Source organism: Alexandromys fortis, unplaced genomic scaffold (genome assembly GCF_014885135.2).
Source record: "Alexandromys fortis isolate MF-2015 unplaced genomic scaffold, M_Fortis_MF-2015_v1.1 scaffold_1, whole genome shotgun sequence".
In the NCBI taxonomy this organism is placed as follows: domain Eukaryota; kingdom Metazoa; phylum Chordata; class Mammalia; order Rodentia; family Cricetidae; genus Alexandromys; species Alexandromys fortis.
Genome location: NW_026067927.1, coordinates 36,179,731 through 36,207,584, shown reverse-complemented (window position 1 = coordinate 36,207,584; position 27,854 = coordinate 36,179,731). Strand labels below are relative to the sequence as shown.

At 47.6% G+C, this 27,854-nt stretch overlaps 2 protein-coding genes across 5 annotated transcripts in view; one reads left to right on the top strand and one right to left on the bottom strand.

Moving 5' to 3' along the window:
* The first annotated feature begins 9,771 nt into the window (after positions 1–9,771).
* Positions 9,772–10,117, top strand: Smim32 (small integral membrane protein 32). Its single transcript, XM_050143829.1, has one exon. It carries the CDS (start codon positions 9,806–9,808, stop codon positions 10,115–10,117), a length of 312 nt encoding a protein of 103 aa, XP_049999786.1. The 5' UTR covers positions 9,772–9,805.
* Positions 10,118–18,266: 8,149 nt separating this feature from the next.
* The window catches only part of Smad5 (SMAD family member 5), a 44,047-nt gene continuing 34,459 nt past the window's right edge, over positions 18,267–27,854 (bottom strand). For 3 of the 4 annotated variants that reach the window (XM_050143827.1, XM_050143825.1, XM_050143826.1), the window contains exons 5-7: positions 26,301–26,522; positions 24,575–24,831; positions 18,267–23,197 (exon numbers count right to left, since the gene is read on the bottom strand). In XM_050143827.1, the coding sequence (XP_049999784.1) occupies positions 23,054–23,197; positions 24,575–24,831; positions 26,301–26,522 (623 nt within the window). In that variant the 3' untranslated portion in view covers positions 18,267–23,053. The other variant, XM_050143828.1, reaches the window with a different exon arrangement.

Below are 27,854 nucleotides of genomic sequence, written 5' to 3'. Positions count from 1 at the left end.
CTGGGGCCTGGTTAGAGGTCTGAGGTGGCTGGGGTGTGTCCTTGTAGCCCTTATGGAACCCTGGCTGCCGCCTCTTTCCCTTCGGCCTCCTACTCATACTGTAAGTGGCTTTCCCTGCCGCATGCTCCCATCACGATGAGCACTTGACACACTTCCTAGAGCACAATCAATTATCCATTCATGCCCTGGAACTTTCCAAACCGTGAGCCAAAATAAACCTTTTTAAAATAAGAGAATCATCTCAAGCATTCAGTTGAGAGCCGGCTAACGTGTTGTCCAAGAGATGAAAATGATGCCTTCTTAGCTCTCCATACGGCATCTGAGAACTTTCCTGTCATTTATCTCCTTCAGTCCTAACGACAACCCAACGGAGTGAGCAGGTTGGGATTTGCTGTCCCTGTTTCATAAACAGAGCTTAAGTAGGGCAAGTGTCCCCTTGAGTGGACCACTGATAAAAATGACAGTTCGTGAGATGGCATGGTTGTCAGGCTGACTGAGCAGGGGGGGGGGGTGAAATGGTTGGGCCCAGTCCTGGCCCAGTCCCTAGGCAGACCAGTGTGGGGCTGCTCTAGTTTTAGAAAGAGGTTTAGGATGTGTACGAGCAGGAAAGGCAAGGGATGAAGCACCAGAAACAGCAAAGAAAGAAGAGCCAGGGCCAGGTAGCTCAGCCTACCACCCTCCACCCCACACCCAGGGCATTGCTAGAGCCTTGAGAAAGGGGCCGTGGACACTAGCTATGGCTGGAGTAGCTGTGTGTGGACTTTCTCTCCTTTCCTTAGGATTAAAGAGATGGCATTTATCCCCTAGCACATGGGGAGAGTCCACATGACCTGCAGGCCAGGGTATCAGGGCTGCAGAACCAAGACATACAACCTGCCAGGGTTGCAAAACAAACTTATAAAGTTTCTGGCACCTCCGGCTGAAGAACAGGGGTGGGGGGCTGGGGAGGTCTTCATCCCTAACATACTGCTCTGAGGTAGCTGGATGGAAGATTCTAGCAGGCTGGGCAGGGGTGGGGTCTATACCTCTCCCCACCACAATGCACACGGGAGAGAGGTGTTAAAGGGCATGGCTGGTTCCTTACCTGCTCTCTCCTTCTCTTGGGGACTGAATATAGTCACTTTCGATCTGCGTCAAGAGCTGTGTTGTTAAAGAGCGTTCATAATTAGACCAGGTAATTCGGTCTTTAATAATCAGCCCATTTCTCCCTCCAGCCCACTAAACCTCCCCCTCCTGTGCCCACTTCTATTTTCATCCCACCCCTCCCTGGCATGAATTCCTTAGAGCAGCTCTGCCAGCTTTTGTCTTCACTGTTTTCCCTTTCCAAATAGGCCCGGGGCTGACAGTGGGCTTCTCTGCTACCTTTGCTGTTTGGAAGGATCTCTCTGAGCAAAGGTTCCACAGTGCCAGAGAGAGAGACTATTTGGTAGTGTGGATAGGTGTGAAAAAGACCCTACCCAGTCACCCTCTGGCCCAGCCTTCTTAATGGCCAGATGAGAAAGAACTTCTCCCCCAAACCTAAAAAACAAAGCTCCATCCATCCCTCTGTCCTCTCCAGTGGGGGCAGGGGGTAAAGATTGTTCTTCATGATGAACTGTCTCTGGCATCACCAATGAGACTCTCCCTACAGTGCCAGCCCGTGCCAGCCTTTGCCTTCTGCAGGTTGGCAGGGGCCGGAGGAAGAGGCACAGATGGAGCACTTAAGGAACGGGCACCCCAGAGATGGGAGGGAAGTGGCAAAGCAAATTGCTTTAGCTGCTCCGGTGTGTGCTGTTTCCTTAAAATACTGTTTTCATCAAAAAGCAAACCACAGCAGCTGGAGAAATTTCCAAAATCCTTAGCACTCAAAGAAAAAGAAAATCTCTCTGAATCCATCCAGTCCAGGGTGGTTTCTAGGAGGCATTCGCTTACAGTTGTCTTTGCATATTTATATAAATCTTAATACAGGGAAAATTGGCTACAAGATGTAAGGGGGTTTTGTTTGGTTCTGTTTTTCCTTTCTGTTACTGGATCTCTGGCTGGAGCATCTCTCTATTCCACTTCTGAGGAACAGACATCTCAGTCCCGCTCAGAGTGGCCACACCCACTACCTTGGTACTGCACTAGGCAGGGTCTGATGCACAAGGCAGAGGACCTCCCAAGCATGAACCCCTCTGTCTGGACCTGCGTCCACCATGCTGCTAAAGGTCCAGTTGCTTCCTTGAAGTCCCTTCTGCAGGCCACTGTTACATGGACCCCCAGTCTCATGGGAAGCATACCTCAAAACACGGTTGACCTCTTCCCATTCTTCGCCGGGCACTGACCAGGGAGTCTCCAAACCACTTCCTAGCTAGAAGCTGCAGCTAAAGTCCCTGAGTACTCAGGTACATCTATGGACTTATTCCGACCCCTCACCCAGCCATGTCCCTGAGGACTTGTGTGGTCTTAGAGATCTGCATAGGAAAAGCACTGTCTCCCCGTGCATCCAAAGTCGCTGTTCTATCTGGGTTTCTGTTAGCTATCCTAAGGCAGCAAACCTCTTAGTCTCCTCTCACAGACCAACCAACATATAAGGGCCCTGTATCTCCCAATCAACTCTCTTTTCCATGTACCTGATGTGGGAGTGTCATATATCAATCTGTTGATTTCATTGGTTAAGCAATAAAGAAACTCCTTGGCCCTGATAGGTTAAAACATAGGTGGGAGGAGTAAATAGAATAGGATGCTGGGAGGAAGAGGAAGTGAGCTCAGACTCGACAGCTCTGCTCTCTGGAGCAGAGACGCCATGCTCAGCTCTCCAGGTAGACGCGATAGCTCTGCGCTCTGAGGCAGACGCATGAAGCTCAGATCCAGGATGGACGTAGGCTAGAATCTTCCCGGTAAGCGCACTTTGGGGTGCTTACACACATTATTAGAAATGGGCTAAATTAATATGTGAGAATTAGCCTAGAAGAGGCTAGATAGAAATGGGCCAAGCAGTCTTTAAATGAATACAGTTTGTGTGTTGTTATTTCGGGCATAAGCTAGCAGGCGGCTGGGGTGCTGGGGACACAGCCCCGCCGCCACTCCTATTTCAACATGTACCCTCCCCAAGATCTGGGGAATAGTTCCCAACTTCAGGGATGGGAAATTTTGCCATCATTCAAGGCTGTCAGTAGAGGGAGGCAGTATGGACATACAAAGTGACCTGAAAAAAGGTGGGGTCTAGGCAGTATGCCGGAGAGAAGGGCTGTGGGCCATAGCCCTGCTCTTCCTTGTTCACCATGCTGTGACAGCTGAAACATTTTAGCCAACATTTCACCTTCTCTGTCAACTGAGTGTTACAATGTTGCCCTCCCCTCGGCGGTTTATGTTGAACAGTCTAATGGCTTTCTGGCTACCAGGAAGGAACTTGAGTGTCAGCAAATGTGGGGATGCCTTGGTTCATACTTAACCAGTACCATGCAACACATGCCCTACCCTCCCCTCCCCCTGCAACACACACACACACAGCATACACGCACACCTACACAACCCATACATAGCTCCAAATACTAGGTTTGAATCTTGACTAGGATAGAACAGAAAAACTTTTGTCCATGTAACACAAATTAATTAGTTACTTGGAAAAGAGGAACCCCAGTTAAGGTACTGCCTCCACGAGACTGGCCTGTGGGCATCATCTTCATCAATGATGGATGTGGGCAGGCTCAGCCCACTCTCTGCAGTGTCTCCCTTCAGCAGGTGGGCCTATGTGGTCTAAGAAAGCAGGCAGAGCAAGCCACAGGGAGACGGCCAGTCAGCAGCACTCCTCCATGCCCTCTGCCTCAGTTTCTGCTTTAGCTTCCCTCTGTGAATTGTAATCCATAAGCCAAATAAACTCTTTCCTGGTTTCAATCAGCTGTTATCACAGCATTAGAAAGCAAACCAAGGCAGAAACCATTAACTTTTAAAAGCACGAGCCATTCTGATGATAATGAAGAGGCCCCAGAAGGAGACACTGTGGCCATAGCTGGTGAAGGCTGCCCCAGCCCATCACCTTAGTGGGTGATCAGGAACGGAAGACCAAGGCTGGGTGATGGCTTGGCATATCTTCAACACTCTTCACTCCCCCTGAGTATCTGCTTTTTTCCGGAGCTCCCTGTCAAGACCCAGCGCCATCTATGAGGGGGTGTGACCTGAGAGTCTTCCCCACGAAACAGCACTCTGACTGGGTGATGCAGCCCACATCGCCATTCCCCAGACAAGGCCACCCTCTGGCCAGGGCTGGGAGAAGCCCTTTCCCTTGCAGAGCTGGGATACAGGGATTCACAAATTACCCCCAGAGAAGAGCTCCCAGGATGGGGCCTGGGTGTCTTTGCAGGGAGCCGAGAGAAGGACAAGGTCCCCTCATCACAAAATGACAGTGCTGATGGAATTTCCAATTTAGATTTGGAAATGCCACTCAAAGGACAGCTTCTCACCCGCGCAATTCCACATTTCATCACGAACCAGGCCATGTGCCTGTGCCCCCCCCCCACACCCCCCGCAGAGGTTGACAGGAAAAGCATCCTCCCTCAGGTCTTGATGAGCCCAGCACAGTTGCCTTGGTCAGGGGCCATTTTCTGCCCCTACCCATAGCCACAGTCCCCACAGAGCTCACCATAACCTGCCGTTTTTCCTTGGGAAAGGACAGTACTGTCGCCTTGGTGGAGGGGAAGGAAAGAGGTGAGAGCTATCCCTCTCAGACTACAGCGACAGGGACAGTTTGGAGCAGAGAGAGGGTCACTGATCCCAGGGAGGAACTTATGAAACAGAAGAGAATAAATCCTTGTATAGTTACATCACTGTAAAATGTACAAACTCCAGGCTTCCCTCGGCCTTGAGAATGGACCTCAGAAGAGCAAAGGCAGAAAGCTGCTGTGGCCTCCGCGCCTGGAGACACATAGTGGGCCTGGGTGGAAGCTACCTCAGTAAAAATAAGAAAGGGAGGTCAGCCCAGCCAGGACCCAAAGCCTGGGGTTCACGAGGGCCTGCTACTGCTGACCATAGAAGTGACACCGAGCTAGGTGAGGCGCTGGCCTCTGTAACCTCACAGCACTCGGGAGGCTGAGGCACGGCACTAAGACGGTCACAAGTTCAGTGACAGCTTGGCTGCAGTGAGACCATAGCTTGAGCAAAAATAAAACACAAAACATAAAGAAAAAAAAAAAGGTGAAGCATTGGCCACAGGGGGGCGCTCACCGTGGTTCAGACACCAGCAAGGGCAGAAGGGCAGACAGGAAGGCCATGGCTGGGGCCAGGGTTGAGAGAGGAGATCTCTGAGGAAAAGTGAGCCCCTGCCAACTGTTTCTTTTCCCAGAACTCAACAGGCCATAGAGGGTCACCAGCTCCAAGCCTGAGCAACAGAACGATAGCCTTCCAATGAATGAATCAACAAGCTCAAAACTGCCACCATGTCCTACATTCTGCCCCACAAGAGACTCCAGGGGGCCATGTTTGCTTGGGAACTCCTCACAGGCCTGTCTGATGGCATTTTAGTCGTAAATGGTTCCTCTCGGGCCCTCCTTTCCAGATGGAAAAAGAAACGTCACTCTGCAGTTACTTCGACCTTGTTGAAGCTGTCTCCAGAGGAACCAAATCATCATGGCTGCCAATAGTTAGCTGTTGTTTTACAATCTCGACAACTGTACTGGCTGATGACCTAGCTGCCGCTTAGAATGGTCATTTTAGGAAATAAACAACAAATTCCCCCCAAGACTCCAAAATGAAGCAGTTTTCCTAATGAGGTTAGGCAACAGGCTGGGAGAACGAGCATGCCGGATGTGAGAGGGGTCCCACAGAAGGGGGTTTACCATGCCGGAAACATGGCACCTCCTCTTTGTCCTCAGGTTGACTCAGATGCTGGAGCAAAGGCAGTTAAAAAAATAAAAATAAAAATAGCCCGGCGGTGGTGGTGGTACATGCCTTTAATCCCAGCACTCAGGAGGCAGAGGCAGGTGGATCTGTGTGTAAGGCCAGCCTAGTATACAGAGCGAGTTCCAGACAGCCAAGGCTACTCATAGAGAACCTGTCTCCAAAATAAATAAATAAATAAATCCTCAAACCAAAAAATAAGTTCTGCAAGCAGGGTATGTATCTTCATCACTCAGAGTGGAACTATGAGCCCACCCCCCCCCCCCCCCCCCCCACACACATACACAGGAAGTCTCTTCACCCCCAGTCTGTTTGACATTAGTGGTTTCATAATGATTCCCCAAACATTTAGAAGAAACAGAAATGGCTTCACCACGCACCGTACCAGTTTCAGCAAAGTTTACAAAATCCTGGGGCTCAGTGTATTGGGGGCTGCAGACCTCTGGTCTCTTGATTTTCTTTGTCTGGCTCAGACCCTTTGCCTGCTGGAGTGAGCAGAGTAAACAAGTTGTTTTCCTGTGCCTGCAGCTGCTCTGAGCACGAGACCCTCATGAGTTCCTGATGGCAGAGAAGTGGTTCCTGGTGGGTTTTACAGCTGGAAATCCCAAGAGCTGGGGCGTGGCTATCAGTTAAGGATCCCTACCTATATAAGCTTCCCTGGCACACAATAAAGTTGGCATTCTTGTTTCAAGGATGACCTGTGTCTCTGTCTGTGTGTGTATGTATTTAAAGCTCCAGCCCCTTTCCTGGCTTGCGAACCATCCCGTAGCACTGGCGCGCTACATCAATGCTCCCCTAGTTTCCACTCAACAACTGCCAAGTGGTCATCAAGGCAGGAGGGTGTCCTTACCTCGCCTCCCTGGGGCTCTGCAGACAGGCATCAGGAGGGGCACACATACCACTCAATAAGCACGGAATGGGAGAGAGGTCCTTGTGAGCGCACAGCCCTGTGACCTCTGCCAGTCAAAAGCGGCCTCGGAGCCCCCTTTTATAATCGTTCAAAGACTTAAATGTGTGCGTCCACAAAGCACTCTTAATGGAAGGTCACGCCGGCTTGCATAAAAAACTGCACAAACTCTATCTGTGCATTTACTCAGGGACAGGCTTGCTCAATTGCCTGCCCGGGGATGTGCAGGGAACATGATCAACCCTCTCGGGGCTCTGTCTTTCAGAAAATAAACTGTAGCTTCCTCATCGATACCAGAGGACTCCCCCAAAGGGGCAGGGTACCCCTCCAACTTTGTCAAGAGAAAAGGCAGCTTGATAACACTCGGCTCGATAGACTGGGTGAACACTCCCAGGCTGTGGCATTGGAGGCTCCCTCATCCTGCAACCCAGCTGTGTGACCTTGGAAGTGACCCCTTACCTAGGCCCCACCCTCTTGCCTGGGAGGCACAGAGGTACCACAGTGTGCCATCACAGGCTGCAGCGTGCGAGATGAACCCTGAAGGCCATTTGTGCTCAGTTTGTGGATAGAGGCATGAACAACAGCTACCAGAACCGCTCTGCCATGAGAACAGCTCAGTGACGTCATCTGCACGGCCTTGGTGGTCCAGCTCCTTCACTGCCAGGTGGGAGGACTTGCGCAGCACAGACAGGAGGAGCAAGTGGTGTCAGGGGCCTGGGCCAGCAACAGAGAATCTTTGCCCCCACCATGAGCCTATGATATTGCAAGGAAGGGACCCTCTCTTCGTACCAAGCCTTCTTTATATACCCACGTTCCACAGCCACATCCTAGAGACACAACCGGAGACAGACCAGCCATCTGTCTGCTACCCAGCCTCCCTTTAAAGCCCAAAGGCATTGTCCTGCCCAGGATGCCACTTAGGACCTCCCACCTGAGCTGCCCACATAGCTGTAGGAAGCCCACTGCCTGGGTACTTATCTAGCCAGGCTGGTACTCAGTAGACATGGGCAAAGTCAGCCTCACCACTTCCCACCCAGTGCTCGGGAGAGAGTTCCAGACCCAGCCCCAAACCTAGCCACCTGGGTCTTTCATTCAAGCCACACAAGAACCCAAAAGCAAACCTCCATCCAGCCCCGAGGCTGATCACTCCGTGGGTAAGGTGCCAGGGAGGCCTGTTCCGGCTTGGCATGTCTGTAGGACTTCACCTTCCATGCAAGTGCAGTACAAATTAGACCAGACCTACAGAGCAAGCGACACTTGCCCCTGCTACTGCAGCCCTGGGCCAGTTACAGTGTCGAGGCTAACGAAGATAAATTCTGGCACCTCTCCGAGCCAGCTTTCCCATCTGAAAAGTGAATTGTTGGTCTAAACAGCTGCCAAACGTGGAGGCCCAGGGACTGGTGTCCTTTAAGCACACAGGCTGCTTGCCAGGACGGAGGCTGTCAAGGGTGGCAACCCAGCAGGTGTGGGCAGTGCCGAGTCCTGCTGTTCCCTAACTTCTACATGGCCCCTCCTGGCCCAGGGAGTCTCCCCAGAATCCCCTATGTGTTGTTCAATTCAGCACTCAGGGCCACCATTCAAGTGAGATGGGGTGACATGGAGAGATGGGCTTTGGGGATGACCTCTCACCCGCTGTGCCATGGCCGCTCTTGCAGCACCACCTGTGGCTGTGCCCAGTATGCGGTGGGAGAGGGGAAGAGCTAGCTCCTCTTTCCATTGGCTCATTCAGCTGCCAGCCCAGGCTTTCCTGAGGCTCTTACTTCCTGAGGCCGGAGCTTGCCTCCCTTAGCTTGCTCAGCCGGCTGTCTCATGCGACCAGGACCACCCGCCCAGGGATGGCACAGCACACCCCCCACGTTGTCTTTATTCAAGAAAATGTGCCCCCCCCCCAGACATGCCCGCAGTCAGTTTCCTTCTTGGGGTTCCCAGATAACTCTAGCTTGTGTCAAATTGACAAAAAGTAATCAGCTCACCTCTTAATTGAGTGCTCTGCCTGATGGCCTGTGGCTGGTCAGAAATCAGTTGTGCCCCACCCCTCGAAAGGTAGCTAGGGACTGAGCTCAGGCTCCCTTGCACCACAACCCCAGTGTGCAAGCTTGGCAAGTGACATCCTTCCAGGCAGAGGTGCCACACCACTGTGACAGGTTGCAGTGTTAGACCTAAACCCTGAAGCTTATGCCTTGAATCCAACCTGTGGTTAGCCATGAACAGCAGCTGCCAGAACCACTGTGCAATGGCTCGGGTTCAAATCCCAGCTCGTTCAATCTCAGGTGTGAGGCGTGGAGAAGCAACTGGGAAGAGGAATTAAAACCCCACTCCCCTCCCAGCCTTCCTTGTTCCGGCTCCTCTCTCTCCCTCTCCCCCCACTCAGTGTCCTCTTCGGAGTGATGAGAGGCAGGCACAGTGCTGCCTCCTTTCTGATCCTAGGATATCCATTGGCTTGCAGCCTCTCTCAAGGCAGTGCTGCAAATCCTGTCACCTCCCTGCCTCCCGCCCAGGACAGAAGGCTCTAGGAGCTCAGTCTCCAGCTCAGACAGGAGCGCAGCAGCAGCAGCAGCAGCAGCAGCAGCAGCAGCAGCGGTGGGAGCGCGTTAGGACAGGCTCCAACACACCGGGCGTCTGGACAAGGATCCGAGGCTGCAGGACTGGGGAAGCGGAGGATCCTAGAGCACCCCGAGCCCAGCGCAGAGCCGAACAGAGTTGCTGCTGCATTCACCTGCACCCTTAGTAGCCGCTGCAGCCCAGGACTGCTCCGGAGCTCATCCAAGCTGAAGAGCGACAGAAAAAACCGCGAGATGGGCCAAGGGCTCAGGACTCTGTCCTGGTAGCAACAATCGGAAGAGGGAACACCTGAGGTGCCGGGGTAGCCTGGGCTACACATCTGGACGCCCCTCCCCACCCCCCAGTTGTCTCGGTGACCTCCCGCCCGCGGGGCATCGATTCCTCCTCAGGTGCACAGGAGGGGAACGCCATGGAGGCGCTGAGCAGCGCAGGTCTGCAGCAGAAGTGAGGTGGTCCCGCCAGGATCAGCGGGACCCGCGGATCATGTACGGAGACGTGTTCAACGCCACAAGCGGCCCGGAGGCAGCGGGAAGCGACGCGCTGGCCCCCGGAGCCACAGTTAAGGCAGAGGGTGCTTTGCCTTTGGAACTGGCTACCGCGCGTGGAGTTCGGGACAGCTCGGCCACCAAGCCTGACCTGTCCACCTACCTGCTGCTCTTCTTCCTCCTGCTGCTATCTGTGGCTCTCGTCGTCCTCTTCATCGGCTGCCAGCTGCGCCACTCGGCCTTTGCTGCGCTGCCCCACGACCGCTCGCTGCGCGATGCCCGTGCGCCCTGGAAGACGCGGCCGGTTTAGAGCAGACTGAATCAGGGCCTGGGGGCGCTTGGTCTTAGTCTCACAGAGCCTCCAGCAGGAGCAGGGCAGGGTGGGCTCCAGAGTCGCTGGCCCCTGGGACACTTCGCCTAGAACTAAAAGACCCTTTCGGACCTGGAGAATAAGTGATGGCGGGAGAGCCGTTGAGGTTTGTGTGGGGTCCTGGTCCAGGTGCCTGAAAGTACTCCCCAGTCGAGTCCCCCCTTCTACTTTCTACATCGGGCCCTGCCAGGAAACCATCCAGAAAGAGGAGTACCCAGCCAGATACAGGAGCCTGGCTTGCCTGGTGAGTTCCTGGCTTTGCTCACAGAGGGGCAGCAGGCACGGCAAGGGACTAACCAAGAGCTGCCTCTCCGGACTGGGCTCCCCAGCCCCATGGCTGTCTCCCCGCAGCGGCTACCACCCCTCTTGCTCTTTGACCCTGGGGATCCGATAGGGAAATAATGCAAGGGTTCATTGTGTCCAGCTCGGGTTCAAGTACCTAGTTTCCTTTAAGAGCAGGGGCCCAGGGAGCTAGTGGAGGCGCAAGTCACAGCTGCAGGGTCCTGCATGGGAGAGTCTGCACCTCAGGCCTCCACGGATCATGTTTCTACAATAAAATCTCACCAAATTAAACCCAGCACTGAGAACACGGATCATTAGTTGCACCATTTTGGAAAGGGAGTATGAGCGGGTCTATCTAGGGGGCCTAGACCCGAGGTATCTTCTCCTGCTAGGGCCGGTCTGAGCATACCACCTCCTCCCTGGTTTTCCCCAGCATTTCACCTGCTCTGGAAAGAGGTTTTTTTTTGTTTTGTTTTGTTTTGTTTTGTTTTCTGGCAGACTCCAGGGATAACTGCCATCTGACCTGCTGAATCAGTTCCTTCTAACAGGACCCCATGGAGACCCTCTCTGCGAGGCAGGTCCTTCCCTCGCACCTTTGCTCTCAGAGCCTTCTTGGGCCTGACGCTCCTGAACCAGAGACAGGGCTTGGTGAAGGTAGGGCCTAAAAGGGGGAGAGGGCACTTCCTCCCAAGCAAAGAGAAGTCAGTCCCGAGAACCCCACAGGAACGGGGGACAAGGAGATAGGTCTGGGGACAGCCTTGGCTATTTTCAAAGTCAGCCTAATTCCAGGTGGATGGTTGGTTTTTGACACAGGGTCTCACAGCACTGGCTTGGAACTCATGGAGGTCCGCCTGCCTCTGCCTCTGCCTCTGCCTCTTGAGGGCTGGGAGTAAGGGCATGTGCTACCGTGCCAGGCCAGGGAGTTATTTTCATGGCCGTGTAAAATACTCCCAGGAGCTACTTGGCTTAAAATTCACTTCACTTGAGCTTAGGAGACTTTTTACTAAAGAAGAATCTGACATATTAATCCAGTTAATTCTCAGCCATGCTGGAGTCATGGGAACCTAAAGCAGGAAAGCACATTAGCCCTTGCCCGAATGCATACACACAGGGAAGTTGGCAACATTCATAAGCGCTTTCAGACATGTTCGGATGGCTGAACAGGAGGCTTGGGCAGCCTAGGCAGGGTTCTCCACCATGCCTCCTACCCCTATCCTAGGAAGCCGGGGAGGAGGCAGGCGGTGGCAGGAAAGCTCCCAGGTGTGGGGTTGCTCACAAAGCTGGCAGACTCTAGCTAGCACAACCCACTCCACAAGCTCCCCAGAGCATTGTAGATTATAGGAAACAGAGGCAAACATCTTCAAGCCTTCGGTAAGGATAAGCCAGCTAATCCACAGGCAATGTGGCTGCAGAGACTTCATGAGCATAGACGTGCAAACCACGAGCCCCTAGCTGGCATACCAAAATCACATGCTCAAGACTGGGGACTGGGGACTGGGAAGGATGGAGATATTGTGTAGAAGGGCATTCTACTATACCCCAGCGGCCAGCTTTGAAGGTGATGTGCTGAGCCAGTCCCAACTCCGTCCCGACCCTCCGGCTTTACATGCCAACTTGTCTCTCAAAAGCCATACGATCTTGTGTGAATTATTTAACCTATGTCCTCTGGCCTCTTCTGTGAAATGGGTATGGTATCACCTAGCTCTGTCAGGCAGCATACTAAACAGTGTAACGGCCTGAACAATGCTCCACTGAATGGTTATCAAATGCTAAAGAGGGTTAAATTGAGATACAGACTTGAGGCAGCACTGCTGAGGGGAGAAGCTGACTCCCAGACAGGATGTGCTCACCTGGCTTCTGTGGCCACAAGAAAAAGCAACGGCTGGTCCCCTCAGAGAAGAGCATGACTGAGTAAAAGGTTATGAAGTTAGTCACCTGTGGTTCCTAAGCCACTATCAGCAATAGCCACAATGATGCATAGCCATTGGGACCCCTTCATAAAATACCGACCAAGGTGGCCAAAGGTGCTAAGATAGACAGACACAAGCTGGAACACATGTCTCTAGAACATGGCTGTGGCTACTTTCAGTAGATGCTTCTGGAATATAGTCTCAGATAACTGGGCCTACCTGGAGGTGGAATCTAGAAAGTAGGCCGAGTGAGAGGGAGCCCCTTGTGCCAGCACTTTCTGAATGACTCTGTTTATTTCCTGGGCTAGCTGAGCAGCAATGGGTCTTCTTTACGTGGGACTGGGGTTCCCCAGGGACAGCAGGATGTGGCCGAATTCCCATCTCCTCTGCCAATATGTAAGCCAGCGGACTACAATGTGATTACAACTTAGTATTGTGGGCGGAGTGATAGGTATGCTCTCCCCAATCTGATGTCAAGGTCCTGATTCCCAGAACGGCTGCATTTTCAGGGAACTGGAGCTTCCTGAAGACAGGGGTGAAGCCCTCACGTACCCCTCACTCCCCGTAGCTGAGAAGGCTATGTGTGCACATACAGAGATGCTGGCCATCTTCGAACCCTCTTCCCAAACTGACTTAACCAGAATCTTCAAACCGGACTTCTAACTTCCAGATTATAAGAAAATAAATTCCTATTGCTTAATCTATCGAATATGGTGTTTTGTTTGGGCAGCTCATGTTTAAGACATGTGGCTATCTAGAAGCTAGACCTTGCTGCTATCCTAATCCCAAGTTGTAATGGAAACACCTTAAGAGAGCTGGGTATGGCATGTTTAAAAGGAAACACCATGTCATGAGTGTTTGTGCTCCCCTGCTCAAACAGCCACTGGAAGCAAAGGCATTATCAGGAAGATATTCTGACAGGGTAAGAAGGGGTGAGGGTATGGGGTTGTAGATAATGGGAACCAGGGAGAGACGATAATAGGGCCCATGGGACCGAGTTCTGGAGCCTGAGCTCTGGCGATCTGGGTGTGACCACACACTCTGTACCCGGATCACACCTGTGCACCTACCTAGTGGGATTTTCAGCACAGACATTTCAGGTCAAGTGATCAGCTCATGTTGGAGATGTCAGAAGTGCTTGAATGTGGGCTATTGTTGTGGTTAGTCGGGATGCTGACTCCAGAAGTACTTACAGGACAGACGGACTGCTTTCCACGAGACTTGCTGTCTTCTCATCCACGTGGGACACAGGTAGATAGAGGGTCTGCACTTCCAGCAGGTCTGCCTAAGTCAGAGTTGGCTGAGCCTCATCTACTCTCGGGGGTTTCTGTGCTCCTCAGAGGACCACCCCCTCCACAGCTGGGCTGCTCTGCACCCCAGCTGGGCATCTTACAGAAAAACCCAGCGTAAGACCCATCACCGTTCTATCTCAGGGTAAGGGTTGTTCAGGAGTCTCAATCTCTGTATTAACCATCCAAGGTTAATATAAAAAAGCAGGGTAGTCATTTCACTTGCTAGCATGCTCATACTATCTGCTAAACGCTCTTCTACCCCATCAGATCCTTCACCTCCACTCTTGCCCCTCAACCTCAAAGCCCTACAGCCCTTTCATCTACCTCCAATCACGCGTACCTGATCGCAGCATCTGCTTCTAGGCCCTGATGTACTCTAATGGCTTCTCCTTCTCTTGAAAGACTTGGCCTGCACCCTTCTGGCCCACGACCGGCCTCACTTCCCCATACTCTTCTTGAATCTGAAACCCTTTGATCCCTAGGAGCCGTCTGCATTACGCTGCCTTCTCTTCCCTCTGGCCAATGTCTTCTCGTCCTGTTGTCTAATCTTTGACAAAAAGGACATGCCTGAGCTCCCCAAATGGATCGGTTCTATTCTCGGCGAGCCCAGTCATCGAGATGACTTACAAGGATATTAACGCAGCTGAGCCCAACAGTCACTCATGAAAGCCCATCACTGCCCATTTCCCCACCGTCCGTCTCCCTTTGGCCTTCTTACCTCACTCTACACTCTGGAAGTGGTCATTTCAAACTCAGTGTATTCTGACCTTGACTCCAGACTCAAATGTTTCCTCCTCTCGAGTCCCTAACGAGTTACGACATGACTATAATTAGCCTGTTTCTTCCCCACAGTTGCATGCAGTCATCTGAGATCAAGACATCTGTCTTGCTCACCGCTTCTTCTAGATGCCTAGCATTCAAGGCACAGAACAGGCACTTGGTGGGCACTGGTTAATTACACCGCGAAACAGAAGGCGAGTTTTACTGGTGCATTTATCTTTGATTCTTCACTCGAAACAAAACCTGTATCTGACAAAACAGAGTTGAACTCTCCCTTGCCGACTCATCTTCCAAGCGGCCCATTTCCCAGGATGGCAATCTGGTGTTAGCAACTAGCATTTCCTGTCTTCTTGTGCGTAACCCTTGAGTTATTATCTCCTGTGTAACACCTGAGTTATTATATTATTATCTCCTGTGTACGTAACACTTGAGTTATTATTATTATCGTCTGTGGAGATGGAGTACAGAACTTACATGTTAGTACATGTCCTATTTTTGCTTACAACACTCCACTTCCTGCAGGAAAGGACAGATCTTAGCAACGCTGCTCCCATGCTTTCTCAACTGCCTGAAACAAAAATGTTCAATCTGTGTCACACACTGACTTCCTCACTCCTTCCTGAACTTTAACCCAAAATGAGCTTTTCAGTGAGCTCTTTCCCGGCTGCCATACCCAAGCTGTAATTCCTTCCTCCCCACCCTCCCTTCCCAGCATGTCTCCTTAGAACTTGCCAGTAAACATAGATTTTGTTTACCTTGTCCGGTGTCTCCATCAACGAGAATGAGAATGTGCAAGGAAGGTTTTTCTCTGTATACCCACATATATAACAGTTCTTAAATACTAGGTGAATTATGTTGATCTAGGTCAGAAAATAGGCAGGCTGGGCAAAGGGAACACAGGTGTATGAAGGAGGGAGGGGACAGCTTGCAGCGTGTTAGGCAGACCACGCGGGACCATTTCTCTGAAGCCTCTCTGCAGCCGAGTTCACGTCGGTGTTCGCATTTTCTCCACATTTGCTGGCATCCCTCAGCTGGCCTAACCCATTCTAAGCTAATGAAAGGCACATTTTGCAGAAGTGTGAGATTAATCGTGGACTGCTGTTACACTTCTGAACTAACGCTGACACACCTGTACGGTACTCAACAGCTGCCCAAGTCCAGGGCCTCCGTCACCCATATAATCTCTACCAACTAAACCTAATCCAGCTCTCAGAGGCCTTCCCTCCATGCAATGGTTGGTTTGGGGAGAACCTTCCTGGCCAGAGCCAGAATACAATAGATCAGCGTGCATTCACCTCCAGGCTCTAAAATAGGAGCATGCGTGTCTCTTCTGGTCTCTTGTCCTTTTTACTTTCTCGGAGAGAACACCAAATGCCAAAAGGTGAAAATACCAGTTCAACTGCTATATTTTTTTTTTTAAGGTCAGCTAAGCAACAGTTCCAGGTACCTGATTACATCAGGGCAAAGGCCCAAGAATTCAAAGAGGAGGAACAGATTAAGAGCTATGCTTTCTTAGCTGAATTTCCCTCTGAGATATGGTGAAGAGCTCTAATGATGCTGACTAGAATCAATTTAACTCAAAACTGTCTTACTACATTACACAAAAGGTTACCTCTAGCATTAAATCACAGCTAGCTTCAGTATTGTCAACAAGTCCCACAGCAGACTCCACATTCAGGAACTGCTCCAGCAGAGGATGCAGGTCTGCCTTCACAAGCGCTGACACAGCTAAGGGGTCACAGCAATAGCCTGTACTGTTTTGGGAGTCTCCTGGACAATCCTGACTACAACTCAAAAAAACCCTTTTCGTGCCTGGTGTTGGGGGGTTTGACAGATGACCTTCGGCTCTTGGAGGGAATACCGTCAGCCCAGATGAGAAATTTTCATTTCAGTTATAGATTTATACTTAGACCTGTGCGGTGAGTGTACATCTGCATACCCATGAACATAGCCCCCGCCACACGCACAGTCTCACCCGTGACTAGCTATGACTCTGTCAAAGGAAGCAGAGAACCAATGGTGAGTGACTGCCTGAACAGATGAGAAGGGCGTGTGCCCAAGTGTTGGGTGGTTAGCTACTAGTCTGCTAGTTTCACCATGTGCTTTTCTGGGCTGTTAAAATTCTCTGAATTCACCTTGGGTAAATAAAAAATAAAATCCTTGCCGGGCAGTGATGGCGCGTGCCTTTAATCCCAGCACTTGGGAGGTAGAGGCAGGGGGATCTTTGTGAGTTCAAGGCCACCCTGGTCTACAAGAGCTATTTCCAGGACAGGCACCAAAAACTTCAGAGAAAGTCAGTCTCGAAAATCCAAAATATAAATAAAATCCTTAAAATGAGGTGAGTAAAGTTTATGGAATGAAGAAGGGGTGAGAGATTAAGGCAAAGTAAAAGGAACTCTGTAAAATCAATCTGGGGGAGTCATAGCCCAGCTGAGGCAGCATCTGCCTAACACGCACAATGTCCTGGGTTTGACGGACATTGCCTGGTGGGCCATGCCTGTATGCCCAGCACTCAGGAACTTGAGGCAAGAGATACAGGACTCAGGGTCACCCTTGGCTACATGACTATATGAGACTTGGTTCAAACAAAACAAACAAACAAAACCCATCTCTACACATGAACCCACTAACTGCTCCCAGACATTCCTCTCCCCGGGAGCCACACAACACTTCCCTCTCAATACAACATGGAGAGGCCTAAACACAGGCCAAAATCCTCTCACCCTTTCCCATCTAAATACCTTTAAGTCCAGGGGAGAACAAGACGCCTACAGTTTATCTTCAAAGTTTCCTACTACCCCACTTCCTTAATCTTTAAGGCAGCAAAATGGAAAAGGAAAGACTTAGGCTGAAAGAATGCTGTGTCCTTTTAAATTTATTCTATTGGGGTAAAGAATCTAATGTTTTCTCCTTCTGGCCATGGTTTTCATGTCAGGGGAAGCACACACCAGAGGGAGGATCATAGAAGCTAGTCTGCCTTCAGTTACCAAAGAAAAGAAAAGGAGAAAAATTAAAAAAAAAAAAGATCTAAGCTGGGCCAAAGGGCTAAGGCACAGGCTGCCAAGCCTGAGGACTTAAGTGTGACCCCTAGGATCTACATGGCGGGAGAGAATCCTGATTCTTCTCTGACTTCGATTAGTACACTATTGCATGAGTGCTCATACATGTATATGCACACAATAAACTTTTAAAAGGGTTTTTTTTTTAAGCTTAGTTAGCTCATTATGTAGACCACTGACCAAGTTTATCAACCAGGGTCAAGGTTCAAGAGTATTAGAAATAGTTGCTTGAAGTCAAAGTAACAAGACTTAACAGGTAATTTTAATGAATTATTTTATCCCAAGCAATAGCCTAAATACTTTGATTTGTATTATTGCTTCACTTAATTTTTCTATGAAGTAGAACTCTATTTTATAGCTGCAGAATCTGAGGCATAGAGTAACCAAGCATCATGCTGAGGAGTGCAGAGTCATAGGCCCAGGACTAAAACACAGCCAGGCACACGCTACATGGCCAACTCTGCTAGGCAAGCCCGTCACTTAGAGACAGATCTAGAACACACTGACTAAACTAAAACACCTCAATCGTTCTTCAAAACAAAGCACAAAAAGGAACAAGACAGCAACTCCCATTCAAACAAAATGGACAAAACTTTCCAAGTCAAGTTGACGTGTGTGGTTAGAGGGCATGTGTGGCCTATGCACCTCCTGTCCACAGCACTGAGAATTCTGCATCAACGAAAACCTCGCCCTCTTTAGATCACTACTATGTGAATCATGAATTAGGGCAGAGAACCAGAAAATAAACAAAAACAGACACCGCAAGCACATTTTGAGGTTTATTAAAATAAAGTATTAGCAAACAATATGCAAAACAAATTGCTTAATAGTTATGGCTTTGAGAAGCACAATATAGTAAAACCTAATACATTTTTGTAAGTATCAAAAAGGAGCGGAGTTGAAGCATGCTGCTAGTTTCATCTCCTGTGACATGAAGGGAAGCAGGCCCAATGCAGGCAAGCAGACCACAGTGCAGCTGTCGGCTCTTGCTCTCCACCATCCACATGGGAGAGGTCTTCCTTGGAAAAGGCAGGGACACACCAGCTATTCGTTCTCCATGACTATATCCCTACCCAAATTTAAGTAAGTGAACTCAGATTGCAACTTTAACCAGGCATACTAAAGTGCCACGGCCCAACAATCATTACTTACGATCCCCATACTGTAGCTCCATAGAATGCCAAAGCAGCAGCACCGCCAATGGCATCAGAAGAGGACAGCCGACTCTAAAAAACCTTCTTTCAAAAGAACTTAGGACCGACTCTTTGGCCTAACTGGGGCACAGTTATGGCTAACACCAGTTCACAGTAACAAACAGGACCCACAGCGGGGCGGGAGCCAGCAGGTGTCCCATCTGCACAGAAAATTAGGGGATTTTTAAGAAGAGCACTTCAAACAAATCCTTAAATGGTAGCTGTTTATGCTGATTTTCACTTGGACAAGGACACAAACTCCTCTTCTGAGGTCCAATGCTCCAGCACTGGATCCTGGCAGGGGACGAGGTCATCATTGAGCAGCAACCGTCACCGGCTAAGTGTTCTAACATGGATTCTCACTTTTTAGGATGTCGCTAAGACTGTTGTCCTTGGTTCTGACACCATCCAGTTGTGGGTAGTCGCTTCAGTTACAGTACTGGTGCATCTAAGAGCTGTTTGGTTTGGTTTATGCAGTGCTGGGGACTAAACACAGGGCTTTAGCTTGCCAGGGAAGTGCTCCACCACTGAGGCCACTGCTAACCACTGCTGGCCATTATCAGCACACACTTCACTGCAGCCCAACAGTCTACAGAACTGTTCAAGTGTCCGTCCAGCAGACAGAAAACTGTTAGTGTAGAACAAATGCCTTCAATGCTCACTTCCTATACATGCATCTTATTAAACAAAACTTCTAAGAACTGGCACATTCCAAAGGAGAAACCCCTACCACTGTGAGGAAACAGCCACGCACCGGAGATTACCTTCAAGAGGTTATTCTCCTTAGTATCGGAGTCCCTACAAACCACCGCTTAGGAAAATCCCCTCCCCTAAGATCAAGAAACGCTTCTAAAACCACAAGTCACCTACATTAAAAGCTGCCTGGTTATTTAGCTGTGTGATACTGAGAACATACATTTTTACTAAGACCCCACACAGCAAAGGATTTACCTGGTAGACAAAGAAGGGGTTCAGAGCACTTTAAAGATAATAGGTCTAAATGCGCACCATCACCTGAGGCTGAACTCTAAAAACCATCAGAGGTCACTGTACCGAGCCATGTGCCTGTAACCCCAGAACTGCAGAGGCAAGAGAATTACTTCAAGTTTGAGGTTAGCCTACACAGTAATTTCCATGTTAGCCAGGGCTATATAGAGAAACTATGTCTCAAAACAACAAAAACCCAAGGAAATAAATCTTTAAAAACCAGTAATTTTTAAGAATATTTCATCTTCAGGTATCAAAAGGAGACAAAACTTGAAGTGAGAAAAGGAAGACGATCCAAGTGCTCCAGGGAAATGGCTAGGAAAGGCACGAGGACCGGGCCTGCGCCACCGCGGTGCTCTCGGCAACACGGGCACATCACACCCCCGACTCGGTTTCATGAGGTGTCACTGGCAGTCCCAGTGTTCACTTCGACAGTACATCTCGTATGGCAATGTCACCGCCACTTACACCCCCAAGGGTGTCCACACGTTAACACCGGCACATTCCCTACCTGCATTATTAGTGTAGCTGGCTCAAGTGTGTATTTAGCAATCTTAATACTGGTCTCACGCTGGCAATCCAGATACTTCCACGACCACTTTTTATATACAAGCAACCATGAAACAACACAGAAAAAGATTCCTATTCTGTTCTATTTGTTTGTGATTTTAAAACTGACTTCTTCCTACAGCTTTCTCTAAAGCAGAGTAGTCATTCTGGATGGCCAACAGCATGCCTACTACTTAGAGGCCGTAAGTTTAGTTTGGTAACAACAACCAGGCCATCATGCTACCCTGCAGATGAACCAGTCAAATGGTCTCCTCAGTTTAGTTTGGTAACAACAACCAGGCCGTCATGCTAATCCTGCAGACGGACAAGTCAAACGGCCTCCTCAGGCCATGCTTTTCCTACATGCATCTTGTTGCTGTATTCCATGACTGAGTTTTGATTCTACTATTTGTAGAATTCACCAAACTGATGGCAATTTCCATTGTTTGCAAATCTGTCATTTTATCTGGCATATATTAATATATTTTGCACACTAAAAATGTGGCCACTGAACTCGAGATGTCACTCAGTTGGTAGAGCACTCGCCTAGCATGCATAAAGTCCTGAGTCTGATCCTCAACACCACAGAGACGGGTACAAAAGTGGCCATCTGTCATCCCAGCATTTGAGAGGTAGACACAGAAGGACCAGAAGCTCAAGGCCACCTTCAGCAAGTTAGCAGGGTCAATGCCAGTCCGGGCTGCAGGAGACTCATCACAGAGAGACGTAAGGCTGCTGCTCTGGGTCTGAGGACAAGCATTCCTCACAAATGCCAAGCAGCCACACCCTTCTGAACGGCTTCTTGCAGGCCAGAGTTCTGCACTTGCTTTGCGCACTTTTTTTCCTACCCACAGACGTAAGTATGTCCTTAGACATTACAGGAGCAGGCAGACAGACTGCACTTTTCATTTACAGACACAGATGTGATGTTGACAACTTTTAGGAAATAGGTTTGGACTTCTCCATGAAACTCTGGACAGCTAAGAGCTTCAGTCCTACCATTCACACAGAACCCTGCAACCGGAGGGCTGTGACATGACTGTGGACAAACAACATAACCAACTCACTGTTGAACAAAGGAACTAGCAAGGCACTTGTTTCCAGACTTCAGCAGAGCTCACTTGACGGGTACCTGGCATTCAACTTGAAACCTGCAAACTTGCTCTAAAGACTGCGCCATGAAGGCTCAAGCTACTGAAGGCCCAGCAAAGCACTTCTTGGAAGGAATGAAGCCACCCAATGGCTACACTCTGAAAGGCAATAAATAATGACACAGAAAACAAGGGGACTCATGCCTCCCCCACCCCCACCCCCCAAAAAGCTGTTTTCCCCATAACGGCAGGAAGGGCATTATAAAAAGTCAAACCAAAATAACATTTTCAGCAGCAGAATAAAGTGGCACCAGGAAATCAAGCTTCTCGTTCTGATAGGGAAATTAGGTCATTTTTTTTTCTTTATCAAAGTAGTGTCTTCATTCTCAGGCCAAAACTGTCCTTCTGATTGTTCCCTAAGGCCAAAGGCACAGTGAACTAAATGGGTGTCTTAGAGCATTGACATCCAAGATGGTGTTCTGGGAGACTAGCATCAAGGTAAGCTCTAAAAGAATAAAAGAAAAAGGCAAAGCATTGATGCTGAGAGAGACAAGTCTACATGCTTTGTTACATGACGTTACAAATGCGCTATCCCAACCCCCACTGATGACTCGGTCACCAGCACACCAGGAGTCTCATCCTCAGGACCCACTCAAAGAGCCTGATGGCCACACTGCATAGGTTCGTGTATGGAAAGTCTGGTGTAAGAGCAATAGGATTAAGTATATGATCTTTCAACATTAATAACACCCATAAAACTGTATGGAATTAACAGGCACCTTAGTTGGAGCTATAGAATAACAACTTCATACATTGGATTAAAAGATAAAAGCTAGGGAAAGCATCACATCGCACAACTGGAATCTCTAAATGGCAGTGCTGATACAAAGGAGTGCCAAGGAAGTAAAGGGAAGAGCTAAGATCAGGTCACCTGACTGTTCTAGCGCAGGTCACACTAAAACTGTCACCCATAAAAGTGCAAAATGAAAAGGTTAATGCACATTAAAATTAGAGTTCTTGAAACACTGGCCCAAAGCAGCAAACACAGCTGAACAAGGCCATGTACACACTGAACTGTTCAATAAAACTTATGACAAACTTGAGTAAATGACAGATACTAGGCATTTTAAAGGAAATGTTTTACAAACGATATATAGCACAGAGTCACATTACACTGACAAACACCAGCTCCACTAAATGTCAATTATGACATCTAGAGATCCACCACCTTGCTTTCACCAAACACATCAGGAGTGCACAGTATCCTTCAAATAGATTCAATAGTTTCCTTTAAGCTCCTACCATGTCTTTGCAAAACAATGTACTATGCTTTTTCAAAGGTGGCAGGACAAAGACCTGACTAGAAACTCATCACCTAGGACTTTCCACATGCCATGCCCTCTTCCAGGAAAATCTTCATTATGTGGTGCACTGCCTTGTAAAAAACAGTTGGGACAATAAACAAAAGTATGTTCCAGTTTAACATCAATGCCAAACTTCTCAATGGGGGCAAAATACTCTACATTGTTTACAATACTTTTGAAAGTTACAATGAACATGAATACAAACAAATGTAAATTCATCACAAAATACAAATGTGTTGGTCACAATTATGTAGAAAAAATAAGCAATAATATCTGTTTTTCCATGTCAGCTCACAGCATCTGTACTGGAAATTCTTCTAAAATTAAAACAAGTCCAGTAAAAATATAGTTGAAAAGAATACTTCTGCACTATGAAACAGAAGAAATGGGGTTCAGAGGAGAGCCCATCTGAGTAAGGACTTTATCCAGCCACTGAAGAGGCCCATGGAGGTGAATCTCAATCCAGCATGGAGTGCTAGTAACATCCTGGCGATGGTACTCTGCTCCCCAGCCCTGAAAAGGAACAGACAGCAAAGCAAATCCCTCTTGAACAGTCAACAGTCTATACTAACTTTAACAATAAAAGTTTAACTGTAAAAACACAAAAAGTATACTTAAACTGAACACCTATAGAAAACCAATCAGCATTCATGTGACATGCTATTAAAAGAAAATAGTTGCATTATTCAAAGCTATAAACTTTTAATAAATAACAGAATTTCTGATATAGACCCATGGGGACAAGTATATTTTGGAATGTTTTTAATTTTACAAAGGCCATAGACTATGATCTCTCACAGAAAAAGGTCTTCAGGGTTTGGGGCTTTTTCTGTTGTCTGTTTTTTATTTCCTCTAGTAATTACATTAAGCCATTATTCTTAAAGGTGAGAAATTAATAAGATAAAGTAACTTTCAGATAAAAACAGAAATACATATATATAATTTTTACTTTTTATTTTCTTGATTTATCAAATTCTGTCTTTCTGTTTATAGTGCTCCTTGCCCCAGGGAAGTAGAGGAAATGAAGAGAGACAGGAGAATAAAAGACAAAGCCATATTTCAAAAAGGGAAGAGAAAGTAAATTCATATGACTGACAAGCAGCAAGGAAACAGTAGACTGGGATTAAATGCCAAAAACTGAAACACACAACACAACCACAACAACATAACACAAGCAAGCACACAGACTGCACACACTGTGCCGCTGCTCTCCTTGCTAACCCTCCAGCACCAGGATGGAGCAGAGCCAACTGTGGAACTTCCTCAACATTTTGCTAATGAGACACAATCTTTGGAATGTTCAGTAACAGCAGGCCACAAGAGTAAATGACAGTGTCATTCTGGCCAGGTGAGTATGGCACACACCTTTAATCCCAGCACTTGGGAGGCACGGACAGGCGGATCTCTGAGTTCAAGGCCAGTCTGGTCTAAGAGTGAGTTCCATAACAGCTACACAGAAAAACCCTGTCTTGAAAATGACTAAAAACAAAACAAACAACAACAAAAAAGTAAATGATAGGTTTTAGAAATCCTTTGTAAGAGGACTGAGCCACAGCAAAGTAAGTTAGCACTATAATTCAATCTCACGGTCACTGCCATGGAATCTGAGGCACTCAAAATGCAATTATAATATTAAATGCTTTCCGAAAATTTAGTCTGCTAACTGAAATATTTTATAAACTTAATCTTTACCCAATATCAAAATTATCAAGGATTTTATGTATATTATAAAATGAAATAACCTGTCAGATGGTTAAAATGTTAAATTTGAGACTTCACTTGCAATGTATCAAACTGAGTCAAAAGTAGTGATTAGCTTCATCTAGTAATTTTTAATAATGTGTACATATTTACAATGACTAAAGTCATAGTAGAGATCAAACCACTCACCTTGACAAAACTCATTCGAATGGTGCACATCTTGGTGAGCTCATACACAGCCTCAAACCCATGGTTGACAGACTGAGCCAGAAGCTGGGCAAATTCCTGATTGTTAAAAATCTTGAGGCTGCAGCTGCTGGGAATCTTACAGACAGTGGTGGGGTGGAAGCCATGGTGGAAGTTGCAATTTCTACTCTGAACAAAGATGCTGCTGTCACTAAGACACTCGGCATACACCTCCCCACCAACGTAGTACAGATGAACACCTGAAAGAGAAGTGACCAGAGAGAGGCTGAGCAAAGCACCGCAGAGAGCCAGACAAGTGTGGAGGAACCACAGCATCTAGAAAGGCACAACAAATGCCAACAACCACCACTAGATGGCCTTCAGTAGCCAAAAATAATCAGCCTAACTAAAAGATCCTTGGGACTGCACCACGTTTGCTCTTCCAACCATCATTTGTTTCTCTACCAAAGAAAAGATGCTCTTTAAAAATTCACTCTATGAGTACTTTCAAAGAAACCCCTGGTATGTCAATCATAAAAATTAGTGAAGTTTTCCACCATTTGCTGACAAACAGGACCACAACATTTCAACCATCACCCACAGAAATCCAAACATACGATGTGACTTCAGATTATAAGAAAGAGCTTTGAAATGGCAGACTCATTTTCCTTTCTTTTAAAAAGCCGACTCTCCCCCCTCACCCTTCATGAAACTGGAGCAATGACTCAGCAGTTTAGAGTACTGGCTGCTCTTGCAGAGGACCCACGTTGGATTCCCAGCACCTACAAAGAGGCTCAAAACCATCTTTAATTCCAGTCCCAGGAGACCCTCCTCTTCTGGCCTCTGAGGGCACTGTATGCATATGGTGCACAGACATACCTATAGTAAAATACATACACACAAAATAGTAAAATACAATTTATTAAAGTTTTCTACAAATATACTTAAAAATACTATGAGAAAGCAGTTCTAGTAGTAAAATTTAACTAATAGTTCTAATAGTAAAATTTACCAAATACTTCTCCAATATATCTAGGAATTAGCTCGAGTTTTTCTTAGCCATAAGTAGACACTGCTCTGACTTTGGTGTATATCCTTTTAAACCTTATCTCATGCATCAGATTAAGTTACACACAGGTTCCTATGCAGTCTGTTTGTGTGCTTCTGTGGAGGCTTGTAGGCAGAGACCGCACGTTTGTTTCCCAGCCACTCAGACCCAAATAATCACACAGAAACTGTAATTACAAAACTGTTTGGCCAATGGTTTGTGCATATTTCTAGCTAGCTCTTACATCTTAATCTAACTCATTTCTATTAATCTGTGTATCGCCACAACGCTGTGGCTTACCGGAAAGATTCCGATAGGTCCTTCTCTTCCTTCTTCAGCAGCTACACGGTGTCTCCTTGACTCTGGTTACTCTCTCTCTATATATGTTTCTTACTTTTCGTTTAGGCCCTGACTTAATTGACTTAATTGACTGTTAGGGAAACTTGACAAAGCAGACAACAGGACTTCAGGTCTCTAGTACTAGAAACAGAAACTGAGCAGGACCACACTTACCGTCATTTTATTTGATAACATTCTTTAAACCTGCAACTTGAGGCAAAAGCCATGCCTTAAGATTTTTTGGATGTTTCCAGTACCTTCTGCAATGAATTGTACCCAGATAATACAAAAATATAAAAAAAAGGACTTCCTTCAACGGCATGGAAAGAAATTCAAGATTACCTTTTCCAATATGCCGCCTAGTGTTTTCAATGGTTGAATTACGGTTCACATTTGACAGCAATCCCAAGCAGAACCGACTTTTGTTATTCGAAGGGTCTGTGAATCCATCTACTAACACACTAGTAGAAGATGCATGGAAAGCTTCCCCTACACGGTTGTTCAGTTCATAGTAGACAATTGAACACCAGTGTTTGGGCTCTTCATAGGCAACAGGCTGAACATCTGAAAACAGAAAAGAAGTTTAATAACTGATTAGCTAAACCACCAGGTTCTGTGAATATTTATTTACCCTTAGGCCTAACCAAGCATTATATAACAAATAAAATAGATACTTCATTTAAATTTCACTGAGATTTCTATCTTAGAGTCCAAGACAACTTATCTTGGTCTGCTCAGACAGCTCTAACAAAATACCACAGATTGAACAGCTTAAATTCAAAGCAAAACAACAATAACAAAACCACAATTATCTCCCACAGTTTGTTCCAGGGGCCAAGGTGTCAACAGATGTGCTGTCTAGTAGAGACTCACTTCCTGTTACATAAACAGAGAGCTGCCTGTCCTCTTGCTGTGTGTTTATAAGGTCTTCAGAGCATACTCTGTGTGTGTGTGTGTGTGTGTGTGTGTGTGTGTGTGTGTCAGGATCTCCTTGTCTCTGCTTTATTTACATACTCCAGGCTGCATCCACTTCCTATCTCACTGCAGAAGGGCTGAGATCACAGAGACATGCTATCGCTCTTTGTACAGTGTTTCAGGGATCTGAAGTCTAGTCACTAGGCTTGCCCAGGCAAGCACGTTTACCCATTGGCCTCCATGTCTAATATGTAAGGAAAAGTAACTATTTTGAAGGCCCTAATCTCAGGAATTTATTTAAACCTAACTGCCTCTTAAAAGGCCCTATCTCTAACAGCATTTACTGAGGGGTAGGGTTTCAACACAATCGGAAGGACTTAAAATTAGGTCCATTACTATTTCACCTCTGTCTCACATGCAAAACATATACGAATCTTATCTCCCAAGTTCCAAGAGACTTAATTCACACCAGTAAAAACTGTAAGGTCTGTAGTTAAGCCTCTTCAGCTGTGATAGAGCTCAACTGTGCATTGCAGAGAGCTGTGCTCTAAGCATCTTCAGCCCTTGGTCCATGCAACCCGATGAAACAATCACCCTCCAGGCCAGCTCTTTTGAGCTTACAACCAAAGAGCTTAAATGTCCTGCCTTGTAAAAGTCTAACAGTCTTCCTTACCCCTAATCCACCTACCTTCAACTCAAATTAACTCTGTTCCTGATGGAGGAAGAGTATAGCAGCATTTTTTTCTTTTCTCTCTCTCTCTCTCTCTCTCTCTTTTGAAGCCTGTCCTGGAACTAGCTCTTGTAAACCAGGCTGGTCTTGAACTCACAGAGATCCACCTGTCTCTGTCTCCCGAGTGCTGGGATTAAAGGCAAAGACTGCCTGAAGATCTGAGAGTAGAACAGTCCCACTGGTTAGCCCTACAGACCAGATAATGGTAACACACACCTTTAATCTCAGTAGCCATAATGGCACACACCTTT

Coding starts and splice junctions, on each gene's coding strand:
- Smim32 (XM_050143829.1), top strand. CDS start 9,806: ATGTACGGAGACGTGTTCAACGCCACAAGCGGCCCGGAGGCAGCGGGA.